The sequence below is a fragment of the Danio rerio genome, chromosome 25, assembly GCF_049306965.1.
Source record: "Danio rerio strain Tuebingen ecotype United States chromosome 25, GRCz12tu, whole genome shotgun sequence".
In the NCBI taxonomy this organism is placed as follows: Eukaryota; Metazoa; Chordata; class Actinopteri; order Cypriniformes; family Danionidae; genus Danio; species Danio rerio.
The window spans coordinates 2,140,605-2,168,538 of record NC_133200.1 but is presented as its reverse complement, the minus strand read 5'-3'; the positions used below and the strand labels follow the sequence as shown (position 1 = coordinate 2,168,538).

Here is a 27,934-nt window from a genome sequence, read left to right as displayed (position 1 = left end):
TCTGATTTTATCTTGTGAATCTGATTAGTTTTTTCTGTATATGTTGTAATGCATGATTATATTGATGTTCAGTTTCCTGCACAGATCTATGATTTCGCTTGCAGAACTGATTGCATTATTGTAAGCCACAGGTACTATTTTTATTTTGCCTATAGTTGTTTTTGGACTTTTTTTTTTTTTTTTATATTTTATTTATGAGATAACGGCAACCTTTTTTATGTTCTACCAAAAAATCTTCAAATAGTGAGAGTACATTTACAGCAAAATTTCATTTTTGGGTGCACTGTTCCTTTAAAGAGGCTTATTTATAGTCCCTATATCCTTATAGTATCTTTAGGGAATCCAAGCACAATTTTTAGATCTCACTTGAAACTCTAGAGGAGATATGTGAGATTGACAGACAGCTGAGACAGTACAGAGATCTACAGTAAGTGCATTTCTCCTTCTCTTTGTTAGTTTTGTGTAATGCGAGCACCGTTTGGCCCTGTGTACACCTGGTGTTTGCATGTGTTGAGATGTGTCTCTTCTGACCACATGTTTTCAGAATTCGTTCAGACCTTTGGTTCAGGCAAAATCGCATTAAACCAATCGAATGGCAACTATTTCAATTGATAGCTGTTTGATTTGTGCAATGCGTTTGAGGGTGGAACCTGTTGGTGCTTTTCCCATATGGATTGTGTCTTCAGTCAGTAGTTGAAGAGTAGTTTTGGTTTTATGGCCACTTTAATAATAATAATAATAATAATAATAATAATAATAATAATAATAATAATAGTAGTAGTAATAATATTAATAATATTAGTAATAATAATATTAATAGTAGTAATAATATTAATAATAGTAATAGTAATAATAATAGTAGTAATAATAATAATAATAATAATAATAATAGTAATAATAATATTAATAATAGTAATAATAATAATAGTAATAATAGTAGTAGTAATAATAATGATGATAGTATTAATAATAATAATAATAATAATGATAGTATTATTAATAATAATAGTAGTAATCATATTAATAATAATAATAATAATAATAATAATAGTAATAATAATAATAATGGTATTAATAATAATAATAATAATAATAGTAGTAGTAATAATATTAATTATAATAGTAATAATAATAATAATAGTATTAATAATAGTAATAATAATAATGATAATAACAATAATAATAGTAATAATAATAATAGTAATAATAATATTAATAATAGTAATAATAATAGAAGGTAAAATAATAACAATAATAATAGTAATAATAATACTAATAGAAACATTAATAATAATAATATTAATAATAATAATATTAATAATAGGTAAAATAAGAATAATAGTAATAATAATAACAATAGTAATATAAATAATAATAATAATAATAATAGTTAAAATATTAATAGCAATAGTAATAATAAAAATAATAACAACAATAATAATGATAATAATTGTAATAATAACAATAATAATAATAGTAATAATAATATTAATAGTAATAATGATAGTAATATTAATAACAGTAGTAATAATATTAATAACATTAGTTATAGTAATAATACTAATAATAGTAGTAGTGATAATAATAATACTAATAATAATAGTAATAATAATACTAATATTAATAATAGTTATAATACTAATAAAAGTAATAATAATCATAATAATAATAATAATAATAGTAATAATATTAATTATATTAGTTATAGTAATAATACTAATAATAATAGTAATGATAATAATAATAATAGTAATAATAATAATAATAATTATAATAATAATAGGTAAAATAATAACAATAATATTAATAATAATAACAATACTAATAATAGGTAAAATAATAATAATATTAATAATAATAACAATAGTAATAATAATAATAATAGTTAAAATACTAACATTAACACTGAAAAGATGACTTGCTTTGATTTTCTAAATGTTTTTAGGTTAAGTGGTTGTAAACAATTTATATGGGCTGAACTTAAACCAATTAAGTTGAACATTACTAAATTTAATTTGTTTAAATTCAATCTATACTAATTGTTTGCAACAGTTTTGCTGAACTATTTTTTTCGGTGTACCAACTCAAAATATTTGACATCTGTTTATTCTTTACCCAAAAATAATCTACAACCATTCTAAAAGGGTAACCATTTGTACAGATAATAACAAGATCCCATATGTCATGTGTCTTTCCTACGAGCACACAGAAGCTCGGCTCAATATGCACCCGGCTCATGATCTCATCTCTGGCCTTGTGAAAAAAAACGACAGTAAACTGTGATCAAACCACTTCACTCTGAGGTCACTTTCCAAACAAACGGCCTCCAGTGCAGAAGTCTGTTCTACCTCAGGCCGCCAGTCCTTCATTCCTCCAGGTGTCTTGTTAATGCAAGAGTCTATTTTTACCAGCCCGCCAATGCTTTTCACTGACAACTGTGACGCTCTTGTTTCTGCAATGAGAGAAAGAGCACATTCTCAAGGCCCTCGGCTCTGCGGGAAGTCCAGTGAGCTTGTTTGAAGCCTTAAGTATGTGGGACAGACGTCTAAAAAACATTGAGAGGCAGAAACAAGGGGACCTCTAAACCCTGGACCCTCTTTTTTAATGCAGGAGCAAGCTTTTCTCATACAATTTGTAGCTACACTTTTGTTCAGAAGATGTTTGCGTAATTTAAATTCAATTGATAACAATAATAATACAATCATGTAAACAAGTGTGCTTTGTATTGTTTTAGACCTGTCAAGAATTAAATAAATAAAAAAGGATGTAATGAGACATCACATAATTAAAAGATTAAGTCAAGCAATTCATTCAAAATGACTGATTCACTTAGAAATGAAGCGGTTCACTCAGGACTCGTTAGTCAATCATTCAAATGATTCATTCAAATGACTGATTCATTAAGAAATGAAGCAGTTTACTCAGGTCTCATTGATCATTAATTCAAGCGATTCATTCAAAACAACAGATTCATTTAGAAATGAAGCAGTTCACTCGGGACATTAAATCATTCATTAAAGTGATTCATTCAAATCAACAGATTCATTTAGAAACGAAGCAGTTCACTCAGGACTCATTAATTATTCATTCAACTGATTTGTTCAAAATGACTGATTCATCTAGAAGTCAAGCAGTTCACTTTAAACTCATTAATCATTCATTCAAGCGATTCATTCAAAACAACAGATTCATTTAGAAATGAAGCAGTTCACTCAGAAGTCTTATTCATTTATTCAAGTGATTCATTCCAAATTACTGATTCATTTAGAAATGAAGCAGTTCACTCAGCACTCGTTATTCATTAATTCAAGCAATTCATTCAAATCAACAGATTCATTTAGAAATGAAGCAGTACACTCAGGAGTCCTAATCATTCATTCAATTGATTTGTTCAAAATGACTGATTCATTTAGAAATGAAGCAGTTCACTCAGGACACTTAATCATTCAATCAAGTGATTTATTTAAAACAACAGATTCATTTAGAATTGAGGCAGTTCACTCAGGACTTTTAATCAATCATTTAAGTGATTCATTCAAATCAACAGATTCACTTAAAAATGAAGCGGTTCACTCAGGACTCATTAATTATTCATTCAATCGATTCGTTCAAAGCGACTGATTCATCTAGACATTAAGCAGTTTATTAAGAACTCAATAATCATTCATTCAAGCAATTCATTTAAAACAACAGATTCATTTAGAAATAAAGCAGTTCACTAAGGAATCATTAATAATTTATTCCAGCGGTTCATTCAAATGACTGATTCATTTAGAAATCAAGCAGTTCACTTAGGACTCATTAATCATTCATTCAAGTGATTCATTCAAAAATTACTGGTTTAATAAGAAATTAAGCAGTTCACTTAGGACTCATTAATCATTTCTTAATGTGATTCATTCAAATGACTGATTCATTTAGAAATGAAGCAGTTCGCTCGAGAAATATTAATCATTCATTCAATCGATTCGTCCAAAGCGACGTGATTTATCTAGAAATTAAGCGGTTCACTTTGGACCCAATAATAATTCATTCAAACTATTCATTCAAAACAACTGATTCATTTAGAAATGAAGCAATTCTCTCCAGGACTCATTAATCATTCATTAAAGTGATTCATTCTAAAATTAAGTTCAAATTAAGTTCATTCCCAAATTAAGCTGTTCTCACAGAACTCAGTAATCATTAAATCAAGTGATTCATTCTAAAAGACTGATTCGTTCAGAAATGAAACAGCTGACTGTTTTTGTGGATGGTTCATTGAATCGCTGACTCAAATGGTTCATTCAGAAACAGATTAATGTATGATCAGAACATTTGGAAAGCAAATGTGTTGTAGCATTATACGCGTCACCTTTGATCAATTTAGTGCATTCTTACTCAATATAAAAGTAATAATTTCATCATTTTAGTTTCAGTATTTATTACTGACCCAAGTGATTCATTGAAAAACAGATTGAATCATTTGGACAGGGAATGTGTTGTAACATTATAAACGTCACTCCTGATCAAGTTAATTCATGCCTACTGAATAAAAGTGTTAGTTTCATGCAACAAAAAAAGAGAAAAGAAATCTTTGTGTCCCTGAACGGTGCCGCTGAACGCTCAGATGAGTCTGACCCGTTAATTCAGGCTGACAGATCTGAACACAGTGAGTGAGTCTTCTGTTCCAAACACAGAGAGAGTCTTTTCACCCGTGCTGTGTTCATTGGCCGGTCGTATCCCATAATGCTCGTGTGATTTGCAGCTATCATGACATGCGTGAGGTCCTGTGAAGATGCAGAAGTGATGCGGTCACTAATAATGCTCTGGAACGGGGACAGTTCAGTCAAAAAAACTGTTCTGTCATCATTTGCAAACACAAGTATTTTAACAGGATTAGCAGGAACAGTTTCAGTGCACAGTTACCCGCAGTTCTGATGGGTGTTCTTATAGCAGTTTTCCTTCGGCTTAGTTCCTTACTAATCAGTGGTCGCCACAGTGGAATGAACCGCCAACTTATAAAGTATATGTTTTATACAGCAGATGCCCTTCCAGTTGCAACCCAGTACTGGGAAACACCCACACACTCATACACTACGGCCAATGAAGTTATTCAGTTCTCCAATAGCGCATGTGTTTGGACTGTGGGGGAAGCCGGAGCACCAGGAGGAAACCCATGGCAACACAAGGAGAACATGCCAACTTCACACAGATATGCCAACTGACCCATCTGCAACTTGAACCAGAGACCTTCTTGCTGTGAGGCGACAGTGCTAACCACTGAGGCTTGCTGTGCAACTTAACTTGCTATGTGGGTGTTTTTATATCTTGTTACTACATTATGGGGTTGCTACGTTGCAGGATGTTGCTATGACCATGTTAAGGTGTTGCTATGCGGTTGCTAAGTTGTTGCTGTGCAGGTGTTGTTGTCTTTTTTGTATGTTGCTAAGGCAGTGTAGTATGGCACATTTGAGTCATATGTGGTTGCTAATGTGTTCTATTTTCTTTTTAGCATGCTTTGATTGTTGCTATGACCGTGTTAAGGTGTTGCTATGTGGTTACTAAGGCATCCTGAGGGTTTTTTAGATACTGCTATGCAGTTTTTTGTATGTTGCTATGACAGTGTTAAGGTGCTGCTGTGTGGTACCTAAGCAGTCCTGAGTGTGTTTTAGCTTGTTCCTATGCAGTGTTTTATTTGGGTGGAAGGGGGGGGGTTGCTATGACAGTGTTAAGGTGTTGCTATGTGGTTGCTATAGAGTTCTGAATGTTTTTTTAGATGTTGCTATGCAGTGTTTTTGTATGTTGCTATGACAGTGGTAAATTGTTTTTGGGGGTGGGGGGCATGTTACTGTGCAGTTGTTAGGTGTTGTTTTCCTTTGCATGTTGCTATGACAGTGTTAAGGCGTTGCTATGTGGTTGCTAAGGAGTCCAGAGTGTTTTTTAGATGTTACTATGCAGTTTTTTTTTTTTTTGCATGTTGCTGTGATGGTGTTAATGTGTTGCTGTGTTGTAGCTAAGCAGTCCTGACTCCTGATTGTTTTTTAGGAGTTGCAATGTTTTTTTTATTTTGCTTGTTGATATGACAGTGGTAAGGTGTTGCTATGCAGTTGCTAAGGTGTCCAGAGTGTTTTTTTAAGTGTTTGTATGTAATTTTGTATTTGTATGTTGTTATGACAGTGTTAGGGTGTTGCTATGTGGTTACTAAGACGTGTTTTTTAAAAATACTATGCAGTTTTTTTTCCCTGCATGTTGCTATAACAGTGTCAAGGTGTTGCTGTGTGGTTACTGAGGAGTCCAGAATGTTGCTATGCAGTTTATTTCCTGCATGTTGCTATGACAATGTTAGGGTGTTGCTATTTGGTTACTAAGGAGTCCTGAGTGTTTTTTATATGTTGTTATATAATGTTTTTTTAGTGGGGGGGAGGGTTGCTATGGCAGTGTTAAGGTGTTGCTATGTGGCTGCTAAGGAGTCTTGAGTATTTTTTTCCGATGTTGCTCATTTTTTACATGTTGCTATGACAGAGTTAAGGTGTTGCTATGTTGCTAAGTAGTCCCGAGTGTTGTTGTAAGAGTTGCTATGCAGTTGTTGTCTTTTTTGCATGTTACTATGGTATTGTTAAAGTGTTTCTATGTTGCTAAGGAGTCTTAACTGTTTTTTAGATGTTGTTATACAGTGTTTTTTGGTGAGGGGGTTGCTATGACAGTGTTAAGGTGTAGCTCTGTGGTTGCTGTAGAGTTCTGAGTGTTTTTTAGATGTTGTTATACAGTGTTTTTTGGTGAGGGGGTTGCTGTGACAGTGTTAAGGTGTAGCTCTGTGGTTGCTATAGAGTTCTGAGTGTTTTTAGATGTTGTTATACAGTGTTTTTTGGTGAGGGGGTTGCTGTGACAGTGTTAAGGTGTGGCTCTGTGGTTGCTATAGAGTTCTGAGTGTTTTTTAGATGTTGTTATACAGTGTTTTTTGGTGAGGGGGTTGCTATGACAGTGTTAAGGTGTGGCTCTGTGGTTGCTATAGAGTTCTGAGTGTTTTTTAGATGTTGTTATACAGTGTTTTTTGGTGAGGGGGTTTGCTGTGACAGTGTTAAGGTGTGGCTCTGTGGTTGCTATAGAGTTCTGAGTGTTTTTTAGATGTTGTTATACAGTGTTTTTTGGTGAGGGGGTTGCTATGACAGTGTTAAGGTGTAGCTCTGTGGTTGCTATAGAGTTCTGAGTGTTTTTTAGATGTTGTTATACAGTGTTTTTTGGTGAGGGGGTTGCTATGACAGTGTTAAGGTGTGGCTCTGTGGTTGCTATAGAGTTCTGAGTGTTTTTTAGATGTTGTTATACAGTGTTTTTTGGTGAGGGGGTTGCTGTGACAGTGTTAAGGTGTTTCTCTGTGGTTGCTATAGAGTTCTGAGTGTTTTTTAGATGTTGTTATACAGTGTTTTTTGGTGAGGGGGTTGCTATGACAGTGTTAAGGTGTAGCTCTGTGGTTGCTATAGAGTTCTGAGTGTTTTTTAGATGTTGTTATACAGTGTTTTTGGTGAGGGGGTTGCTATGACAGTGTTAAGGTGTGGCTCTGTGGTTGCTATAGAGTTCTGAGTGTTTTTAAGATGTTGTTATACAGTGTTTTTTGGTGAGGGGGTTGCTGTGACAGTGTTAAGGTGTGGCTCTGTGGTTGCTATAGAGTTCTGAGTGTTGTTTTAGATGTTGTTATACAGTGTTTTTTGGTGAGGGGGTTGCTATGACAGTGTTAAGGTGTAGCTCTGTGGTTGCTATAGAGTTCTGAGTGTTTTTTAGATGTTGTTATACAGTGTTTTTTGGTGAGGGGGTTGCTATGACAGTGTTAAGGTGTGGCTCTGTGGTTGCTATAGAGTTCTGAGTGTTTTTTAGATGTTGTTATACAGTGTTTTTTGGTGAGGGGGTTGCTGTGACAGTGTTAAGGTGTTTCTCTGTGGTTGCTATAGAGTTCTGAGTGTTTTTTAGATGTTGTTATACAGTGTTTTTTGGTGAGGGGGTTGCTATGACAGTGTTAAGGTGTAGCTCTGTGGTTGCTATAGAGTTCTGAGTGTTTTTTAGATGTTGTTATACAGTGTTTTTTGGTGAGGGGGTTTGCTGTGACAGTGTTAAGGTGTAGCTCTGTGGTTGCTATAGAGTTCTGAGTGTTTTTTAGATGTTGTTATACAGTGTTTTTGGTGAGGGGGTTGCTATGACAGTGTTAAGGTGTGGCTCTGTGGTTGCTATAGAGTTCTGAGTGTTTTTAAGATGTTGTTATACAGTGTTTTTTGGTGAGGGGGTTGCTGTGACAGTGTTAAGGTGTGGCTCTGTGGTTGCTATAGAGTTCTGAGTGTTTTTTAGATGTTGTTATACAGTGTTTTTTGGTGAGGGGGTTGCTGTGACAGTGTTAAGGTGTGGCTCTGTGGTTGCTATAGAGTTCTGAGTGTTTTTTAGATGTTGTTATACAGTGTTTTTTGGTGAGGGGGTTGCTATGACAGTGTTAAGGTGTGGCTCTGTGGTTGCTATAGAGTTCTGAGTGTTTTTTAGATGTTGTTATACAGTGTTTTTTGGTGAGGGGGTTGCTATGACAGTGTTAAGGTGTGGCTCTGTGGTTGCTATAGAGTTCTGAGTGTTTTTTAGATGTTGTTATACAGTGTTTTTTGGTGAGGGGGTTGCTGTGACAGTGTTAAGGTGTAGCTCTGTGGTTGCTATAGAGTTCTGAGTGTTTTTTAGATGTTGTTATACAGTGTTTTTTGGTGAGGAGGGTTTGCTGTGACAGTGTTAAGGTGTGGCTCTGTGGTTGCTATAGAGTTCTGTGTTTTTTAGATGTTGTTATACAGTGTTTTTTGGTGAGGGAGTTGCTATGACAGTGTTAAGGTGTAGCTCTGTGGTTGCTATAGAGTTCTGAGTGTTTTTTAGATGTTGTTATACAGTGTTTTTTGGTGAGGGGGTTTGCTGTGACAGTGTTAAGGTGTAGCTCTGTGGTTGCTATAGAGTTCTGAGTGTTTTTTTAGGTGTTGTTAAACTGTTTTTTTGTGTGTGTTGGTGGTTGTTTTGTTATGACAGTGTTAAGGTGTTGCTATGTGGTTGCTAAAGAGTGTTTTTTTTTAAATGTTGCTACGCAGTATTTTTAGAGTGTATGTTGCTATGACCGTTTTAAGGTGTTACCATGTTGCTAAGTAGTCCCGGGTGTTGTTTTGAGAGTTGCTATGCAGTTGTTGTCTTTTTTCATGTTACTATAGCAGTGTTCAAGTGTTTCTATGTTGCTAAGGAGTCTTGAGTGCTTTTTTAGGAGTTGCTTTGCTGTTGTTGTTGTTTCTGCTTGTTGCTATGACAGTGTTAAGGTGTAGCTCTGTGGTTGCTATAGAGTTCTGAGTGTTTTTTAGATGTTGTTATACAGTGTTTTTTGGTGAGGAGGGTTTGCTGTGACAGTGTTGAGGTGTAGCTCTGTGGTTGCTATAGAGTTCTGAGTGTTTTTTAGGTGTTGTTAAACTGTTTTTTGTGTGTGTTGGTGGTTGTTTTGTTATGACAGTGTTAAGGTGTTGCTATGTGGTTGCTAAAGAGTGTTTTTTTTAAATGTTGCTACGCAGTATTTTGAGTGTATGTTGCTATGACTGTTTTAAGGTGTTACCATGTTGCTAAGTAGTCCCGGGTGTTGTTTTGAGAGTTGCTATGCAGTTGTTGTCTTTTTTCATGTTACTATAGCAGTGTTCAAGTGTTTCTATGTTGCTAAGGAGTCTTGAGTGCTTTTTTAGGAGTTGCTTTGCTGTTGTTGTTGTTTCTGCTTGTTGCTATGACAGTGTTAAGGTGTTGCTAAGTGGGTAGTTGGGTATTATGGGCACTCGCAGTCGCTAAGTTATTCTAATTGTATGATGAATGTTGCTATGTTGGCGTTTCCCTGTGGAGTTTGCATGTTCTCCCCGTGTTGGCATGCTCCGGTTTTCCCCTACAGTCCAAACACATGCGCTATAGGGGAATTGGGTAGGCTAAATTGTCATATTGTATGAGTGTTAATGAGTGTGCATGGATGTTTCCCAGTGAAGGGTTGCAGCTGGAAGGGCATCCGTTGTGTAAAACATATGCTGGATAAGTTGGCGGTTCATTCCACTGTGGCGACCACAGATTACTAAAGGGACTAAGCTGAACTAAAAATGAATGACTGTTGCTATGTTATTGCTTAATCTTCTTTGATTAATTGAATGTTTGCTCTTCATTCGGAGTGTTTTTAGTCTATCGCTTGTTTAATCTTAAGCGTAGTGCCCTCATGAGTGTTTTTTTCTCATGTCGGCTGATCGCAGTAAATCACATGAGATAAGTTGCTTTCTGGCTCCTGCCGCTACGGTTAGAAATGTCATGACAAAACTTGCAGTAATATGCATGGAATTGAGCGGGTCCACCGCATTCGCACAAACACACACTCTTTTGTGCACAGACTGGTTTACGAGCCGCGCTCATGAAAGGATCTGGCCTGAATGGGTGTGTTCGGGTTTTCATGACTTACAAAAATAAAAAAACAAGCGAAAACACTGTCATCTGTCTTGTAAAATTAGACTGTCAATGATGCAATACATTGAATAATTAACTGTCATGCATTAATTTTCGCTCATTAACTGAAGTCAGACCTCTTCATAGCAGTCATGGGTTTACTTTAATTTGTTTGTTTTGTTTTCAGCAGGACAGAAGGAGATGGAGCCGTCGAATGGGCTGAACCGGCCGCTGGAGATCGTCCCGCACGCCGAGGTGAAGATGAAGGACAGAGGACAGTGGAGCAACAAGCTGGAGTTTGTGCTGTCTGTGGCTGGGGAAATCATCGGCTTGGGGAACGTCTGGAGATTTCCGTATCTCTGCTACAAGAACGGCGGAGGTGAGAGGCGCTCTGCTTCAATCTTGCATGCACATCAATGAACACCACAGGAATATTTATGTGCATGTGCAAAAACATACTGGTATTAATGCATGGGTTTGTATGAAGCATTACCATGGTGCACACACAAACACACATGCAAAGACATCTCATAAAAACAACAAGAACAAAGTATTAACATTGCTTATGGCTAGAAAATGTTGCCATGTTAAAAATGATCATTATTTATGTCTAAGAAGGAAGACCATGTTCAAAAATGATTATTGTTAAGCCTAAAATGTATTACCATGTTAAAAATGATCATTGTTATGCCTAAGAAGGAAGAAGGTGTTGAGAAATGATCATTGTTTAAGCCTAATCAAATGACCATGTTGAAAAATGATGATTGTTTATGCCCAAAAATATTAATTTGTTGAAAAATTATTATTATTTAAGCCTAAAAAGTATTTTCATACTGAAAAATTATTATTGTTTATGAGTAAAAATTATTACCATGTTAAAAATTATCTTTGTTATGCCTAAAAAGAAAGACCATGTTAAAAATGAACTTTGTTTATGTCCAAAAGCATTTACCACGTTGAAATATTATCATTGTTTATGCCTAAAAAGTATAATCATACTGAAAAATGATAATTGTTTATGCCTAAGAAGGATTTACCATGTTAAAAATTAATTATTTATGGCTAAAAAAGTATAACCATGGTAAAAATGACCATTGATTATGACTAGAAAGTGTTGCCCTGTTAAAATTGTATTATTATTATGCCCTAAAAAATATAACCATGTTAAAAAAATTAATTTTGTTTATGCCTAAGAAGGTAGGCCATGTTGAGAAATTATAATTGTTTATGGCTATAAAGTATTACCATGTTAAAAATGATCATTGTTTATGGCTAGAAAAAGTTAAAAATTAATATGTTTAAGCCTAAAATGTATTACCATGTTAAAAATAATAAGAAAAAGATTATTGTTATGCCTAAAAAGGAAGACCATGTTGAGAAGTGATAATTGTTTATGGCTATAAAGTATTACTATGTTAAAAATGATCAGTGTTTATGCCCAAAAAGATTTACCATGTAAAAAAAAATTATTATAATTTATGCAGATATGCATATGAAGGATTTCCATGTTAAAAAGGATCATTGTTTATGACAAAAAATGACAATGTTAAAAAATTATTATTATTTATGCCTAAAATGTAGTATCATACTGAAAAATGATCTTTGTTTATGCCTAAAAAGTATTTCCATGTTAAAAATCATTATTATTCATGACTAAAAAAGTATTACCATATTAAAAACAATTATTATTTATGTCTAAAAAGTATTGCCATGTTAAAAATGATTATTATTTATGCCTAAAAAGTATTATCATACTGAAAAACTCTCATTGTTTATGCCTAAAAAGTATTGCCATGTTAAAAATCATTATTATTCATGACTAAAAAAGTATTACCATATTAAAAACAATTATTATTTATGTCTAAAAAGTATTGCCATGTTAAAAATGATTATTATTTATGCCTATAAAGTATTATCATACTGAAAAATTGTCATTGTTTATGGGTAAAAAGTATTACTGTGCTAAAAATAATCATTGTTTATGGGTAAAAAGTATTTCTGTGCTAAAAATAATCATTGTTTATGGGTAAAAAGTATTACTGTGCTAAAAAATGATCATTGTTTATGGGTAAAAAGTATTTCTGTGCTAAAAATAATCATTGTTTATGGGTAAAAAGTATTACTGTGCTAAAAAATGATCATTGTTGGTGTTGCCGCCTTTTCATATATTTTTTATTTATTTATTTATTAAAGATGATTTAACTGGCAGCACAGTGGCTCAGTGGCCGAAGGAAAATGAATGAATGAATGAATGAATGAATGAATGAATGAATGAATAAATATGCCATGGATCTACCTTGTTTTTTTTCCAGATGTGCCATGGTAATATCTCTTTTAGACATGCACAATTTTAAAACTACACTTTTATTATCTATTTTAATGCCTGAGCTTATAGACACGCACAATAAAAGCACTTCATGATTTAAAGGAATGCCAGCATAAAGAGTGAACTCATGAATTCATTAACTCTGTGCTAGTTAATTAGCCTGCGGGTAAAAAAGGGAGTCTGTGATCAGCTTATTTCATAATCTTTACATGCCACAAACCACAAATATGATCATCAGTATATTCTTTCTGCTAAATATTTTCATATTAAATACCCAAACACCCAAAATGTAAAGTATTATTTGATGAAAAATGCTTTGTAACTTATACATTTTCTTTTGAAATAGTTATTATTGTGAAAAAATATACATTTAAAAATATAGATTATCGTAATTTTATAGAGTACGATTTTTTTATTATTTATTTTTTATTCAAATAAACGTGTATTCATGTAATTAAATCATTGAATTATTTTTTATTAAATCAAATCAAATCACTTTTATTGTCACATCATCAGCAGCACGTGTGCTATTATGAGTGAAAAGCTTAGGTGCTGGCTCCAGACAGTACAAAATACAGACAGTGCAAATACAACTATTAATACAAATATTTAAAATAATAATAATAATAACAAAAAAAACAGGACAATGTAAAATTGACAGCGATATGTACAATGAATAGGTGTCCACATAGTTGTAGGCTGTATTGTTTCAAGTTTGGATTGGTTAAAGTGCAGTGCATGCTACATATTGATGGTGTGCAGTGAGGGGTGTGGAAGAGTCTGTGTGGGGTGTGTTAAGTATTCATCAGCCTGATAGTCTGAGGGAAGAAGCTTTCCTTCAGTCGGCTGGTGCGTGACCGGATGCTGCAGAACCGTCTGCCTGAGGGCGGCAGAGAGAAAAGTCTATGGCTTGTGTGGCTGAAGTCGCTGATGCTTCTCTTGGCTTTCCTCATGCACCGCCTGGTGTAGATGTCCTGGAGGGAGGGAAGCTCACCTCCTACTACGCGTCCTGCAGTTTGCAAAATCCTTTAAGATTATTTAGTTATTTAAGTCATCAGATTTAATTAGTTCAATTTTTTTATTTAATAGTTTTTTTTATTAAAATATATTAATTTATTATTTAAATCCAGAATTGATATCTTGATAATTTTATTTTATTTAATTTTATTTAATTTTAATTTAATTTAATTTAATTTAACTTAACTTAACTTAACTTAACTTAACTTAACTTAACTTAATTTAATTTAATTTAATTTAATTTAATTTAATTTAATTTAATTTAATTTAATTTAATTTAATTTTAATTTAATATAATTTACATTTTATTTTAATTAAATATATTTACTCTATTAAAATTTATTTATATTTATGTTGCTAGTATTTTTTCTAATTTATTAATAATTTTTTTGATTTATTTTTTTTCTAATCTGTCACATTTTATTCCATCATTAAAACATATATATATTTATAGTTGAAGTCAGAATTATTCACCCCCTTTGAATTAGTTTTTCTTTTTTAAATATTTCCCAAATGATCTTTAACAGATTCAGGAAATTTTCACAGTATGTCTGATAATATTTTTTCTTCTGGAGAAAGTCTTATTTGTTTTACTTCGAATATAATAAAAGCAGTTTTTAATTTTTTTTAAACATTTTAAGGACAGTTATTAGCCCCTTTAAGCTATATATTTTTTTCGATAGTCTACAGCAGAAACCAACCTTATACAATAACTTGCCTAATTACCCTAACCTGTCTAGTTACCCTAATTAACCTAGTGAAGCCTTTAAATGTCACTTTAAGCTGTATAGAAGTGTCTTGAAGAATATCTAGTCTAATATTATTTACTGTCATCATGGCAAAGAGAAAATAAGTTATTAGAGATGAGTTATTGAAACTATTATGTTCAGAAATGTGTTGAAGAAATCTATCTGAAAAAAATAAACAGGGGGGCTAATAATTCAGACTTTATATATGCACTTAACATCATATTTATTTGAATCCTTGGAAGTCAGTGAATGATGGGCTCGGGATCTGCAGTGTGTTTAGCGTTTGCCAGCTGTTTGTGAAACTGACCTGTTGATCCAGCAGTCAGCCTGATGAGAGAGTCAGCAGGTCAGGAGGTCAAAGGTCGCAGCTGTTGTTTGATCAGCCTGTGGAAACATTTCAACCTTTGCTGAAAATCCACTCAGACACTCTACTGTACTTCTCTAATGTATTAAAGGCCCTCGTAAAATTAAAATCCTGTTTATTGATATTATCAGTATGTTCGTTTTAGAAATATCTATAATCTACTGTGCTCAAAATTCACTTTTAGAAGATATATATCTCATATAAACATTACTTTCACCTAATTAGATCAACGATTTTTTCGAGGCACCTCATACTTCAGTTTGTTGTCAAATCTTCTGACTAATCAAATGCTCTCTGGTGTCTGCCATGCCCCGCCCTCTTCTTCTAATTGGCTTTATATTTGATGCGCTTGAGCTCAACCACTCTCACTGGCAGAGCTGTGATTAAAACAAAGTGCTATTAGCTGTTTGTAAAAGGGGAGGAGCTACACTATGCCCCACCCTCCCTTCAAGTTTCCATTGAGATAATCTCAAACATCAAATAATAAAATAGACATTTCTTAGCACTACATGGGGCATTTTAGACTAATATCTTCATCCTCCTCAGGTGCTTTCTTCATCCCCTACCTGATCTTTCTGTTCACCTGCGGCATTCCTGTGTTTTTCCTGGAAATTTCTCTGGGTCAGTACACCAGTGAAGGAGGAATCACATGCTGGAGGAAGATCAGCCCGCTCTTTGAAGGTCAGAGGTCAAGAGTCTCAGTCCTCAGGCTAGGGGTGTGAAAGATTTAAAGGGATAGTTCACCCAAAGATGAAAATTTCTGCAGTCATGAACCCTTATGCATTATGTCATGATGCTTTAATGATTTGTGTTTAGGAATCGGATACGCCACGCAGGTGATAGTGGCTCTGCTGAACTTCTACTACATCATCGTGCTGGCCTGGGGAATATTTTACCTGTCCAACTCCTTCACCTGGAATTTGCCGTGGTCATCCTGCAACAACACCTGGAACACAGGTGACACTCCAGAGACACAAGCAAACACCAGTTTATAACAAACGAACATCAGTTCAGAACACACAAACACCAGTTTATAAAAAAAAAAACCAGTTCAGATCAAACAAACGCCAGGTCAGAACAAACAAACACCAGTTTATAACAAATAAACACCATTTCAGATCAAACAAACACAATTTCAGATCAAACAAACACCAGTTTAGATCTAACAAGCACCAGTTCAGATCAAACAAACACCGGTTCATAATAAACAAACAACAGTTCAGATCTAACGAGCACCAGTTCAGATCAAACAAACACTAGTTCATGATAAACAAACACCAGTTCAGATCAAACAAACACCAGTTTACACGAACCAAACACTAGTTCAGATCTAACAAACATCAGTTCAGGAAAAAGAGACACAAGTTCAGAACAAACATAAAACAAACACCAGTTCAGAACAAACAAACACCAGCTCGGGTCAAACTAACACCAGTTTAAATCAAACAAACATCAAACAAACACCAGTTCAGATCTAACATCAAACAAACATCAGTTCAGGAAAAACAAATTCCAGTTCAGATCTAACATCAAACAAACATCAGTTCAGGACAAACATTTGTTGAGAACAAACAAACACCACTTCAGAAAACACAAACACTAGTTCTGGTCAAACAAACACTGGTTCAGATCAAACATGAAATAAACACCCATTCAGATCAAACAAACAAACAAACAAACAAACAAACAAACAAGCATGCACCAGCTCAGATCAAACATCGAACAAACACCAGTTCAGATCAAACAAACCTCAGTTGACATCAAACACCAGTTCAGATCAAACAAACCTCAGTTGACATCAAACACTAGTTCAGATCAAACAAACCTCTGTTGACATCAAACACCAGTTCAGATCAAACAAACAAACAAACCTCAGTTGACATCAAACACCAGTTCAGATCAAACAAGCAAACCTCAGTTGACATCAAACACCAGTTCAGATCAAACAAGCAAACCTCAGTTGACATCAAACACCAGTTCAGATCAAACAAACTTCAGTTGACATCAAACAGCAGTTCAGATCCAACAAAAACCAGCTCAGATCAAACTTCAAACAAAAACAGCTCAGATCAAACATCAAACAAACATCAGTTCAGAACAAACAAACACCAGTTTAAATCAAACAAACACCAGTTCAGATCAAACAAACACCAGTTCAGATCAATCACCTACATCTTCTGCTGTTTTCCACAGAGTCCTGCATGGAATTCCAAAGACGGAATGATTCTGTTGACCAAAGTTACCTTGACAACGCCACATCACCTGTGATCGAATTCTGGGAGTACGTTTTACAAGCTTTTGATATTGTTTATTTTAATAAATAAATTATATTCTTGTTGTATAGCTATGTATTATTATCACATGCAAAATATTGTTTAAATATACATTCCGAATGTTCAATAGTACATATTTTATATATCATATTTGCAGAAACCTACGATTTTGTTATTGATTGTTTTACAATTTTCTGTTTAATGTTGAGTTGGCACTTGCTCTTAAATACATTTTTCCGACCTTTGCATTCAAAGTTTATGTATGATCAGAATCGAGGCTGTGATCTTGACCCTAAGCAAAATTTTGTGTGTGCAGACGGAGGGTTCTGCGCATCTCGTCTGGGATCGAGGACATCGGGACGCTGCACTGGGATCTGGTTCTCTGTCTGCTGTTAGCTTGGGTTCTCTGTTATTTCTGCATCTGGAAAGGAGTCAAATCCACCGGAAAGGTAGAAGAAGAAACACTTCAGGCTTTCTGTGTCCTTCATCTCAGTTAAGCTGTACTCGCACTATGTACAGTTGCGCTGAACCGTGCTGAAGCACGCTTGTCCCCCCTCCTGTCTCCCCTGACATCCTGCACTAACATTGAATCTGTGCCTGAGCACGCTTTCGTCATCGATGATGTGCTGTTCAGTTTACCTGAAGAGAAGCGCTCTTGCTCGAGTTATATCGTTATAGTCGTTTGTTTTATAGACAGTGGCGTGCAGTCAAATATTTCGCCGAACACATCAGCCACTTTTGACGCTCATAAATGATCATAAAGTTCTGGTGCTGCAGGTATTAGGAGGTTTGCTGATGGTGCAGCTGTTGTGCAGTGAGGGGTTTGCATCTGTAATAAACTACGACAGTTTGTGTTCATTGAACAGTAAGAATGATTAAGATATCCATATGACACAGTCCCTAAAGTCACGTCTCGTCTTCAGTTTTGGGCTCAGGTTTCTGAGCCCAAGTGAACCGCGCTCGGGTTTGAGAGCACTCACACTTCTCAAACAAACTGGGAAACGGGGCTGGGCAAGGTTTGGATAACATGGTGTGAGTGCGCCCTTATTCCACATATTCAAGTTGTTTCTATCAACAAAAGTACATATTTGGGTTGGTTGTGAACAGTTACAAGAGATACAATGAGTTCACCAGGTTTATTGAATATATAATAACATTTTTTGTACCAAAGTAATGATTAATTGTCTATGAAATATCTTTATTATATAAACGTATTTAATATTTAGTATTAATATGGGTTATTAAAGATTTATGTTTTTTTATATGAAATAATATTTTGTTTACAAAAATAATATATAATATTATTATTAATAATATTATAAATAAAAATGTATATTAAATAATATTTCTAAATATAAAATTTAAATAAAAGCAGCAAATATTTGATGTATTAAATTTTTAATAAATAATTATTTGTTGTGAATTTTTTATTTATGCATACATGAATTAGCCTTTAAAACTCTATCAGTAATAGTAATATTTTCAAAAATATATACTTATAATATTTTTAATATGATTTTGGAATCAATGAATATTTGTTATGAATATGTTGAAAGATTTACACATTACTCTTTAAAATCTTTATATGATGATAAATAAAAAATATGCAAAAACATGAAAAATATGACTAAATAAAACATTGCTTTAACTGAAAATCTTTTTATTCTTCAGCCTTTTATTTAATAAAAAACACTGTTAGAAGTGGAAGTGTGATGGTACAAATATATCTATACATGATTTGTGAATAAATAATTGTCTGCTATCGTTAAATAGAAAAATCTCTGCTTATCTGAATCAACATCATGTATTTCAGAATTTCCCTAATCAGTGACAGTAAATAAGTATCGAAAATATTAAATGAATAATAAATAAACATCCACACACACAGTATGTTCTCGTTCAGCATCTTTTCTGTCCTCCACAGGTGGTTTATTTCACTGCTACATTTCCATACGTGATGCTGGTGATTTTGCTGATCCGAGGGGTCACACTGCCCGGAGCTTCTCGAGGAATCCAGTTCTACCTTTATCCCGATCTGGGACGCTTAGCAGACCCACAGGTACAGCAGCCGGCCTTCATCCACTCGACAGGGATAAATCATTCATTTCAAATGCACATTTAATTATTAGGGCACGAGGAGAGGGTAAACATGTAAAAACATCTAGCCTCAAGCTTCTCCATTGAAGGTTCAGTTGGCATTTCTATGTCTAGTTTGCATGTTCTCCCCGAGTTGGCGTGGGTTTTCTCCGGGTGCTCCGGTTTCCAAACACATGCGCTATAGGGGAACTGATTAACTGAATTGGCTGTAGTATATGTGTGTGAATGAGAGTGTATGGGTGTTTCCCGGTGATGGGTTGCAGTTGGAAAGGCAGCTGTGTAAAACATATGCTGGATAAGTTGGTGGTTCATTCCGCTGTGGAGATCCCTGATTAATAAAGAGACTAAGCTGAAAAGAAAATGAATAAATGAACTTCTCCACTGCAAAGGGGATTTTTTTCTCAATGTTTAGATCGTTTTAACCATCAGATTACAGGTTTTCAGCCAAATAATATCCGTATAATCCAATATTAATATCCAACTATGCGCTTTTAATTGATTGAATCCTCTTTAAAGTGTCAGTGCAGAGCTGCAGGTTAGTTTTGTGTCCAACATGTCCATTAAATGTCCTCCAGAACACCAGCAGATGGTTTTCTCTGAAACATGCGGTGTGTGTGTGGAGGTCAGAGGTCAGCTGATTTGTCTACCCAGGTGCCGGAGCAGGACGCTCCGCAGGGAAAGCTTGTTTTCTGTCCCGTCTTTGATTGTGTCCATCTGTGCGTTTGACCTCCTGATGCAGATCTCACATCTGTGGCACCAGAACAGACACGAAACCATGGGATTTCTGAGAACGGGACATGACACGGCCACACAGATGTATGCCAGCATTCCTTAATGTCAGATACTAAAACTGTTGACTTGATATTTTCACCGGATGTTGATAACGACCAAAGACGTCCATATATGTGCAGAAAACTAATCTAGTTAGTTGACTAATTAAGTTATGCCTATTAAAATGAAATGACAGAGTGAAACAGTATCGAACACATGAAGAAAAGGAGGAAGGAATGCCCAGACAGCAGCTGAAATCTCTCATTAGTTCTTCCGCAAGCCTCTGCCCTTCCTCAGTGTAAATGAATATCAGCTGCTTCAGTCCAACATCTACATAAGCAGGAGGATGAAGATGGACATTTCAGCAGGACAAGGATCCAAAACACAGCCAAGGAGACTCTCAAATGCTTGCAGAGAAAGAAAATCAAGCTAGAGAATGGCCCAGCCAATCACCTGATCCGAATCCAATAGAGAATTCAAAATAAAGCTCAGATTTGATAGACGACTGATTTTGACGCTCTGTCTGTTGAAGTCTGAAATATACAGTAGTACAGTACACTATGTCCATTCCCTTCTTCCTTTGTTCTGTTTGTAAAACCCAGATGTATCAAAACAACGATAAAACACAGGTATATTACTTGACGTTCTGTCCAGGCGGTGATGAAATGATGCTATGCCTCTGGCCGCAGGCGCGTCACGTTTTGTAATTTGTGTCATAACAGTTTAAAAGCCTCGTCATCGCCCTCAGCGGAGCACGAGGTGAAATAAAGCAGAGTCTGAGTGACAGGCTAATAGGAAAACTACTGTCGGCGTGTTTTTCCCAGATCAAGTCTAAACCTGTTTCAGGCGTTTACATCGAATAAGGCGAAAGATACTGGAGCTCCTGGAATTCTGCTCGCTTTTCATCTCGTCCATTCAGTCTTATTACCTGCAGCCAAATGAGTTTGTTAAAGCTGACAACATCTGCTTTTAGAGAAGCGGCATCTAAAACAAATGACAAGTTGATCCATTTCACATCATGCTAACTTCAATTTATTTCTCTAGCGCTTTTACAATGTAGATTGTGTCAAAGCAGCTTAACACAGAAGTTCTAGTAGTTTGAAACTGTGTCAGTCCAGTTTTCAGAGTTGGAGTTCAGTTTAGTTCAGTTCAGTGTGCTTTAATATTCACTGCTGAAAGTCCAAACACTGAAGAGCAAATCCGTCGATGTGCAGCTACACAAGTCCAAAACCAAGCAAGCCAGTGGCGATAGAGGAACAAACTTCACCAACTGACCAAAGTGAAGGAAAAAAAACCCTTGAGAGAAACCAGACTCAGTTGGGTAGACCCTTTCTCCTCTGGCCAAACTTCTTGTGCAGAGCTGCAGTCTAGGCGCCGGAGGCTGAAGAACTGGACGTCCATCATGGAGAAGCTACAGATGTGAGAAGGTCACCAGCTGGTGTTCAGCCTGGCCCACGGGATCAATGTGAAGACTCGTCTGTCACTGTGGTCTTTCAGGAACCTCAGGAATCTCATGCTTTTCACTACTCCATGACCACCATTGCAGCTGCTCAGGATACGGCCTGGTCCAGCATTATGGAGACTCTCGTGCTTGTGTCTTGCGTCTATTGTTAAAGCACGTGGCTATGTGTTTACATCGTGGTCACATGCTTTTGTCGTGTGCTTCAGTGTTGTGCTTGTTTTGTCATGAACATGTGGTTAATGAGTTCTCTCATTGGCTGCATGTTCTTGTCCTGTTTGATGTGAGCGCATGGCTTGTGTTGTCTCTCTGTGTCATGCGCTCTCCCGTCTATTGTCTAGTCCCACCCTCCGTGTTAACTCATTATTAGTTTGTCATGTTCACCTGTGTGTCAATTTACTTTTTGCTTTATAATCCCCCTCATGTTTTCAGTCCTTTGCCAGTTCGTCGTCGATCGTTTCCTGTCCTGTTGTGTCCAGCCCTGTCTTGTCCTGCCAGTCCAGTCCAGTCAAGTTTGTTTGCTCGTTTATTTGTTTTGTTAGAGTTTTTCCCCCTCTGGGTTGTTTGTTTTGCCTTTTTGTTTTAATTTTTTTATTAATAAAAACCCATTATTGCTGCACCTGAGTCCTCGCTCCTTTCCCTAACCTCGAACGTGACAAGACTAGCATAAATCAGCCCATCCAATTCCGAGGCCATGGTGCTCCACTGGAAAAATGTGGCTTGCCATCTCATCGTTGGAGGAAAGTCCGTACCACAGCTGGAGGAGTTCAAGTATCTTGGGGTTTTGTTCACGAGTGAGGGAAGGATGGAGCGTGAGATTGACAGGTGGATTGGTGCAGCAGTAATGCGGTCGATGTACCGGTCCGTTGTGGTAAAGAAGGAGCTGAGGCGAAAGGCCAAGCTTTCAATTTACCGGTTAATCTACGTTCCTACTCTCACCTATGGTCATGAGCTTTGGGTCATGACCGAAAGGACAAGATCTCAGATACAAGCGGCCGAAATGAGTTTCCTTCGCAGGGTGGCAGGGCGCACTCTTATGGATAGGGTGAGGAGCTCTGACACTCGAGAGGAGCTCGGAGTAGAGCCGCTGCTCCTTCACATCGAGAGAAGGTAGCTGAGGTGGCTCGGGCATCTGTTTCGGATGTCTCCTGGGCGCCTACCTAAGGAGGTGTTCCAGGCATGTCCCACTGGGAGGAGGCCTCAGGGAAGACCCAGGACATGCTGGAGGGACTGTGTCTCTCAGTTGGCATGGGAATGCCTCGGGATCCCCAGGAGGAGCTGGAGGAAGCATCTGGGGAGAGGGGAGTCTGGGGTTCTCTCTTGAGACTGCTGCCTCCGAGATCCGGCACCGGAAAAGCAGCAGAAAATAAATGAATGAATGAATGAATGAATGAATGAATGAATGAGACTAACATAAAAGTAAGCCGTTCAAATTATAATCTCTTTATAAAGGTGTTCCCGGCTCCGGTTGGCGTAAATTATGCAGACTAACGATTTGGATTTCAAAAGAATTAGTGTTTTATGTGTATGCTAATGCAAAGAGATGTGTCTTTAGTCGAGTTTTACACTGACAGTGTGTTTGCCTCCCGAACTGTGCTAACAGTGAAAATAAATAGTGAATAGGTTTGTATGATAAATAACCCTGATAATGGCGAAGATATTTGATTGATTGATGGATTATTTGTTATTTTTTAGGACTTTTATAAAAAAAATATTTTTTTATAACAGCAGCTAATATAAAATGACAATAAAATAATTATCAATAATCTTGACAATCAAAAACATATGGCAGTATGGATACGTTTACGCCATCATAATTGTAAAAAAAGGAATTAAAACAAATGTGTTATGTTAATATATGTAACATATATTATCTTGTTTTTAATATGTATTATTATTTCTTAATATTATTATTTTATTAGTAGTAATATTATACTTTTAAATAATAAAATTATAAATAACAATTATAAATATAATAATAATAATATTAATATTTCTTAATATATTATTATTATTTTTTATATATATGATTTATTTTAATATATATTATCTTGATTTAGTTTTTATTTTATCCAAAGATCGATTAAGTTATTAATTGATGGATTAATATAAGTCTAATATTGATTGATATATATATATGAACATATCTTATAATAAATTGAATAAAAATAAAAAGATAGCAAAATTATGACAACCAAAAAAAAAAATAGATATATAACCCTATGAACAATTTGTCATGGGAACATTTTTAAAATTTATTACAATTTTTATTTAATTTAATTTAATATTTTATTTTATGACAAATTTGCAGTCGTGACAATAAAAAAGTGACAAATACAAGATTTTTTTAAAACCGAAACAAGCGAGCTGCCTTACAAAAATCCCAGACATTATTTGCTTTATTTGACTGTGCATCAATCTATTAAAGTGTTGTTGTTGTTGTTTTGTGTTTGTGATGTCAGGTGTGGATGGACGCCGGTACGCAGATCTTCTTCTCGTACGCCATCTGTCTGGGTTGCCTCACGGCGCTTGGAAGCTACAACAAATACAACAACAACTGCTACAGGTCAGAGAACACTGCAGAAATGATTCATTTGACTCTTTTGAATCATTTGGTTCTATTGTATTTTTAAAAGTAGAATCACTAAAATTTGAATTTAGTGATTTATTGTTATTTAGATGTTATTGATAATTATATAAACTGTACCGAAACTAGTTCTGAGCGAAAGGAAAATATTTGTGCTCATTTCATTGAATCTCATTGCATGCCATAGTTTAAGATTACACAATAAATAGTTGAGTTTCTCCAGATTTCCCAGAATGGAAGTTCGTAAAGTCTTGAATTTGTGAAATATGCAGCGCTGCGATTCATCAGGACTGTGTGGTTTTTCAGTCTCTGAAATCTGATCTCGTCAAAGTGCTTTCATGTTTGCAGTCGTTTCTTTATAACGCAGTGTTTTTCTGTGTTCAGGGACTCTCTGGCCCTGTGTTTCCTGAACAGCGGGACCAGTTTTGTGGCCGGTTTTGCCATTTTCTCCATCCTAGGCTTCATGTCTTACGAACAAAATGTCCCCATTTCAGAAGTGGCCGAGTCAGGTGGGTGACAGATCACTGCTACTGTTTATTTATTCAAAAATATATACATTTAATCTGGCAACATGTAATTAAAATATTACCATAAATATTACCATAAAGCCATGCAAGCAACATACAAACACATGTTAGCAGTATAATTTATCATGTGGCATGCTAACAGTGTTTAAAATGTATTAATGGGGTAATCATGCTAGAAACATGTTATCAAGATGCAAAAACATGCTAGCAGTTTAGTTTATCATGAAGCATGCTAACAGTGTTTTAAAGTGCATTAGCAGTGAGGTATATCATGCTAGAAACATGCTAGAAACATACAAAAACATGCTAGCACTGTAGTTTATCATGAAGCATGCTAACAGCATTTTAAATGTATTAGCAGTGAGGTGTTTTATGCTAGAAACATGCTAGCAACATACAAAAACATGCTAGCAGTGTAGTTTATCATGAAGCATGCTAACAGTGTTTTAAAATGCATTAGCAGTGAGGTGTATTATGCTGGAAACATGCTGTCAACACACAAAAACATGCTAGCAGTGTAGTTTATCATGAAGCATGCTAACAGCATTTTAAATGTATTATCATGAGGTGTATTATGCTAGAAACATGCTAGCAACATACAAAAACATGCTTGCAGTGTAGTTTATCATGAAGCATGCTAACAGCATTTTAAATGTATTAGCATGAGGTGTATTATGCTAGAAACATGCTAGCAACATACAAAAACATGCTTGCAGTGTAGTTTATCATGAAGCATGCTAACAGTGTTTTAAAACGTATCAGCAGTGAGGTTTATTATGCCAGAAACATGTTATTAACACATAAAACCAAATAACATGCTAGCAGTGTAGTTTATCATGAACTATTTATGATAAACTGTATAAAGTAAAATCACGCTAACATTGAAATAACTCTTTGTAAACATGCTAGCAGTGTTAAATCATGCAACTAGTGTTTTAATACAGTGTTAAATATGTTTACAGTATGGTAAATCATACAGTTAGTGCTTTAAAACAAGCTAGCAGTAGTAAATCATGCTACTAATGTTTTAAAACATGCTAGCAGTGTTAACAGTGTGTTAAATTGTGCTACTTGTGTTTTAAAAATTGTTCACAGAGTAAAACAAATAGTGTTTTGAAACATCCTAGCAGTGTGAAAACATGTTAGCTTTCTGTTAAATCATACAACTAGTGTTTTAAAACATCCTAGCAGTGTTAGCAGTGTGTTAAATCATGCTACTGGTGTTTTAAAACATGTTAGCAGTGTTTTAAATCATGCCACTAGTGTTTTACAACATGCTAGCAGTGTTAGCAGTGTGTTGAATCATGCTACTGGTGTTTTAAAACATGTTAGCAGTGTTTTAAATCATGCCACTAGTGTTTTACAACATGCTAGCAGTGTTAGCAGTGTGTTGAATCATGCTACTGGTGTTTTAAAACATGTTAGCAGTGTGTTAAATCATGCCACTAGTGTTTTACAACATGCTAGCAGTGTTAGCGCTGTGCTAAATTTTGCTACTAGTGTTTAAATTATGTTAGCTGTGTGTTAAATCATGCAACTAGTGTTTTACAACATGCTAGCAGTGTTAGCAGTGTGTTAAATCATGCAACTAGTGTTTTAAAACATGCTAGCTGTGTGATAAATCTTCCTCGGGTCTGCCTCAAAGTTAGGGTTTTCTCTAGTTAAAGCTAGCACTGTGCTAATCCTCCATCGAGTGTCAGACTGTCCAGTCAGATATGTTTAGCTCTTTGACTTTTGGCCCACAAACTCGCAGTGATCTCTGTCTCTGCTAATGCACACATTCGTCTGGGCTGAGCTTTGTTTATAAAAGACCTCTTTCTTTTTATGTGCCAAGGCCGGTTTAATCGATATATGTGAACCAGTTCATGTTTCCCAGATTATATACTGCTCTATATTGAATTACAAGATAACACTTAGTTAATAAGTTAATGTATTTACAGGAACGAACAAACAGTGAACAAATACTTTATTATAGTATTTATCAATCTTCGTTAATAAAAAATTAAGTTGTTTGTTAGTTCTTGTTATCTCACAGTACATTAACTAATGCTAACAAGCATGAATTTAGTGAAAGTACATCATATTTTAGGATGCTAGTATTCAATTTAAAGTTGAATAAAACTTTAAATTATTTAAAATTAGGTTAATTAGGCAAGTTAACAGTGGTTTGTTCTGTATACAATCAAAAACAAATATTGCTTAAGGGGGCTAATAATATAGGGCTCTATTTTAACGGTCTAGGTGCAAAGTCTAAAGCACAGGGCGCAAAAGGGTGTGTCCGAAAAATACCCTCTGTGCCACGGCGCATCGTCAAACAGGGCTGAGCTTATTCTCTAAATGAGTTCTGGGTGTATTTTGAGAATAAACCAATCAGAGTCTCATCTCTTATTCCCTTTAAGAGTCTGTTGTGTCGCGCCATGGCACATTTGCTATTTACTTGGCGGACTTTGTAAGTGTGAAAAAAGAACGCTTCACTACAGAGCATCTGCAGCGTAAGGATAAAGAACGAGCCTCCTCCATTCAGCCTCTTTACTTTCTCTTTACTTTATTTTCACTCTTTACTCCTCATGTAAATAGTGTTTTCCAGCATGCTAGCAATGTTAGCCGTATGTTAAATCTTGCTGCTAGTGTTTTAAAACATGCTAGCAATGTGTTCAATCATGTAACTAGTGTTTTCCAGCATGCTAGAAGTGTTAACAGTGTGTTAAATGTTGCTGCTAGTGTTTTAAAACATGTTAGCAATGTGTTCCATCATGTAACTAGTGTTTTGCATCATGCTAGCATTATTAGCAGTGTCTTAAATCATGCTGCTAGTGTTTTAAAATATGTTATTTGTGTGTTCAAGTGTTTTACAACATGCTAGCAGTGTTAACAGCGTGTTAAATTTAGCTGCCAGTGTTTTAAAAAAATTTAGCAGTGTGTTCAATCACGCAACTAGTGTTTTCCAACATGCTAACTGTGTTAGCAGTGTGTTGAATCATGCTACTGGTGTTTTAAAACATATTAACAGTGTTAAAACATGTTAGCAGTGTGTAAAATCATGCAACTAGTGTTTTACAACATGCTAGCAGTGTTAGCAGTGTGTTAAATTGTGCTACTAGTGTTTAAAACATGTTAGCAGTGTGTTAAATCATGCAACTAGTGTTTTGCAACATGCTAGCAGTGTTAGCAGTGTGGTAAATTGTGCTACTAGTGTTTAAAACATGTTAGCAGTGTGTTAAATCATGCAACTAGTGTTTTACAACATGCTAGCAGTGTTAGCAGTGTGTTAAATGGTGCATATTTTGAGAATAAACCAATCAGAGTCTCATCTCTCATTCACTT

At 35.2% G+C, this 27,934-nt stretch overlaps 1 protein-coding gene across 4 annotated transcripts in view; it reads left to right on the top strand.

The window, feature by feature from the left end:
• Positions 1–27,934, top strand: part of slc6a13 (solute carrier family 6 member 13) — a 46,491-nt gene that overhangs the window by 7,185 nt on the left and 11,372 nt on the right. For 2 of the 4 annotated variants that reach the window (XR_012400085.1, XM_002667362.8), the window contains exons 2-9: positions 10,631–10,819; positions 15,443–15,577; positions 15,713–15,853; positions 17,090–17,177; positions 17,486–17,618; positions 19,094–19,228; positions 23,959–24,062; positions 24,468–24,592. Coding sequence is in view for 2 of the 4 variants with exons in the window: in XM_002667362.8 (XP_002667408.6) it covers positions 10,631–10,819; positions 15,443–15,577; positions 15,713–15,853; positions 17,090–17,177; positions 17,486–17,618; positions 19,094–19,228; positions 23,959–24,062; positions 24,468–24,592 (1,050 nt within the window). In the remaining 2 variants the exon portion in view is untranslated. Of the gene's footprint in view, positions 1–10,627; positions 10,820–15,442; positions 15,578–15,712; positions 15,854–17,089; positions 17,178–17,485; positions 17,619–19,093; positions 19,229–23,958; positions 24,063–24,467; positions 24,593–27,934 lie in introns of all 4 variants that reach the window. The other 2 variants (XR_012400084.1, XM_073942575.1) reach the window with 1 other exon arrangement.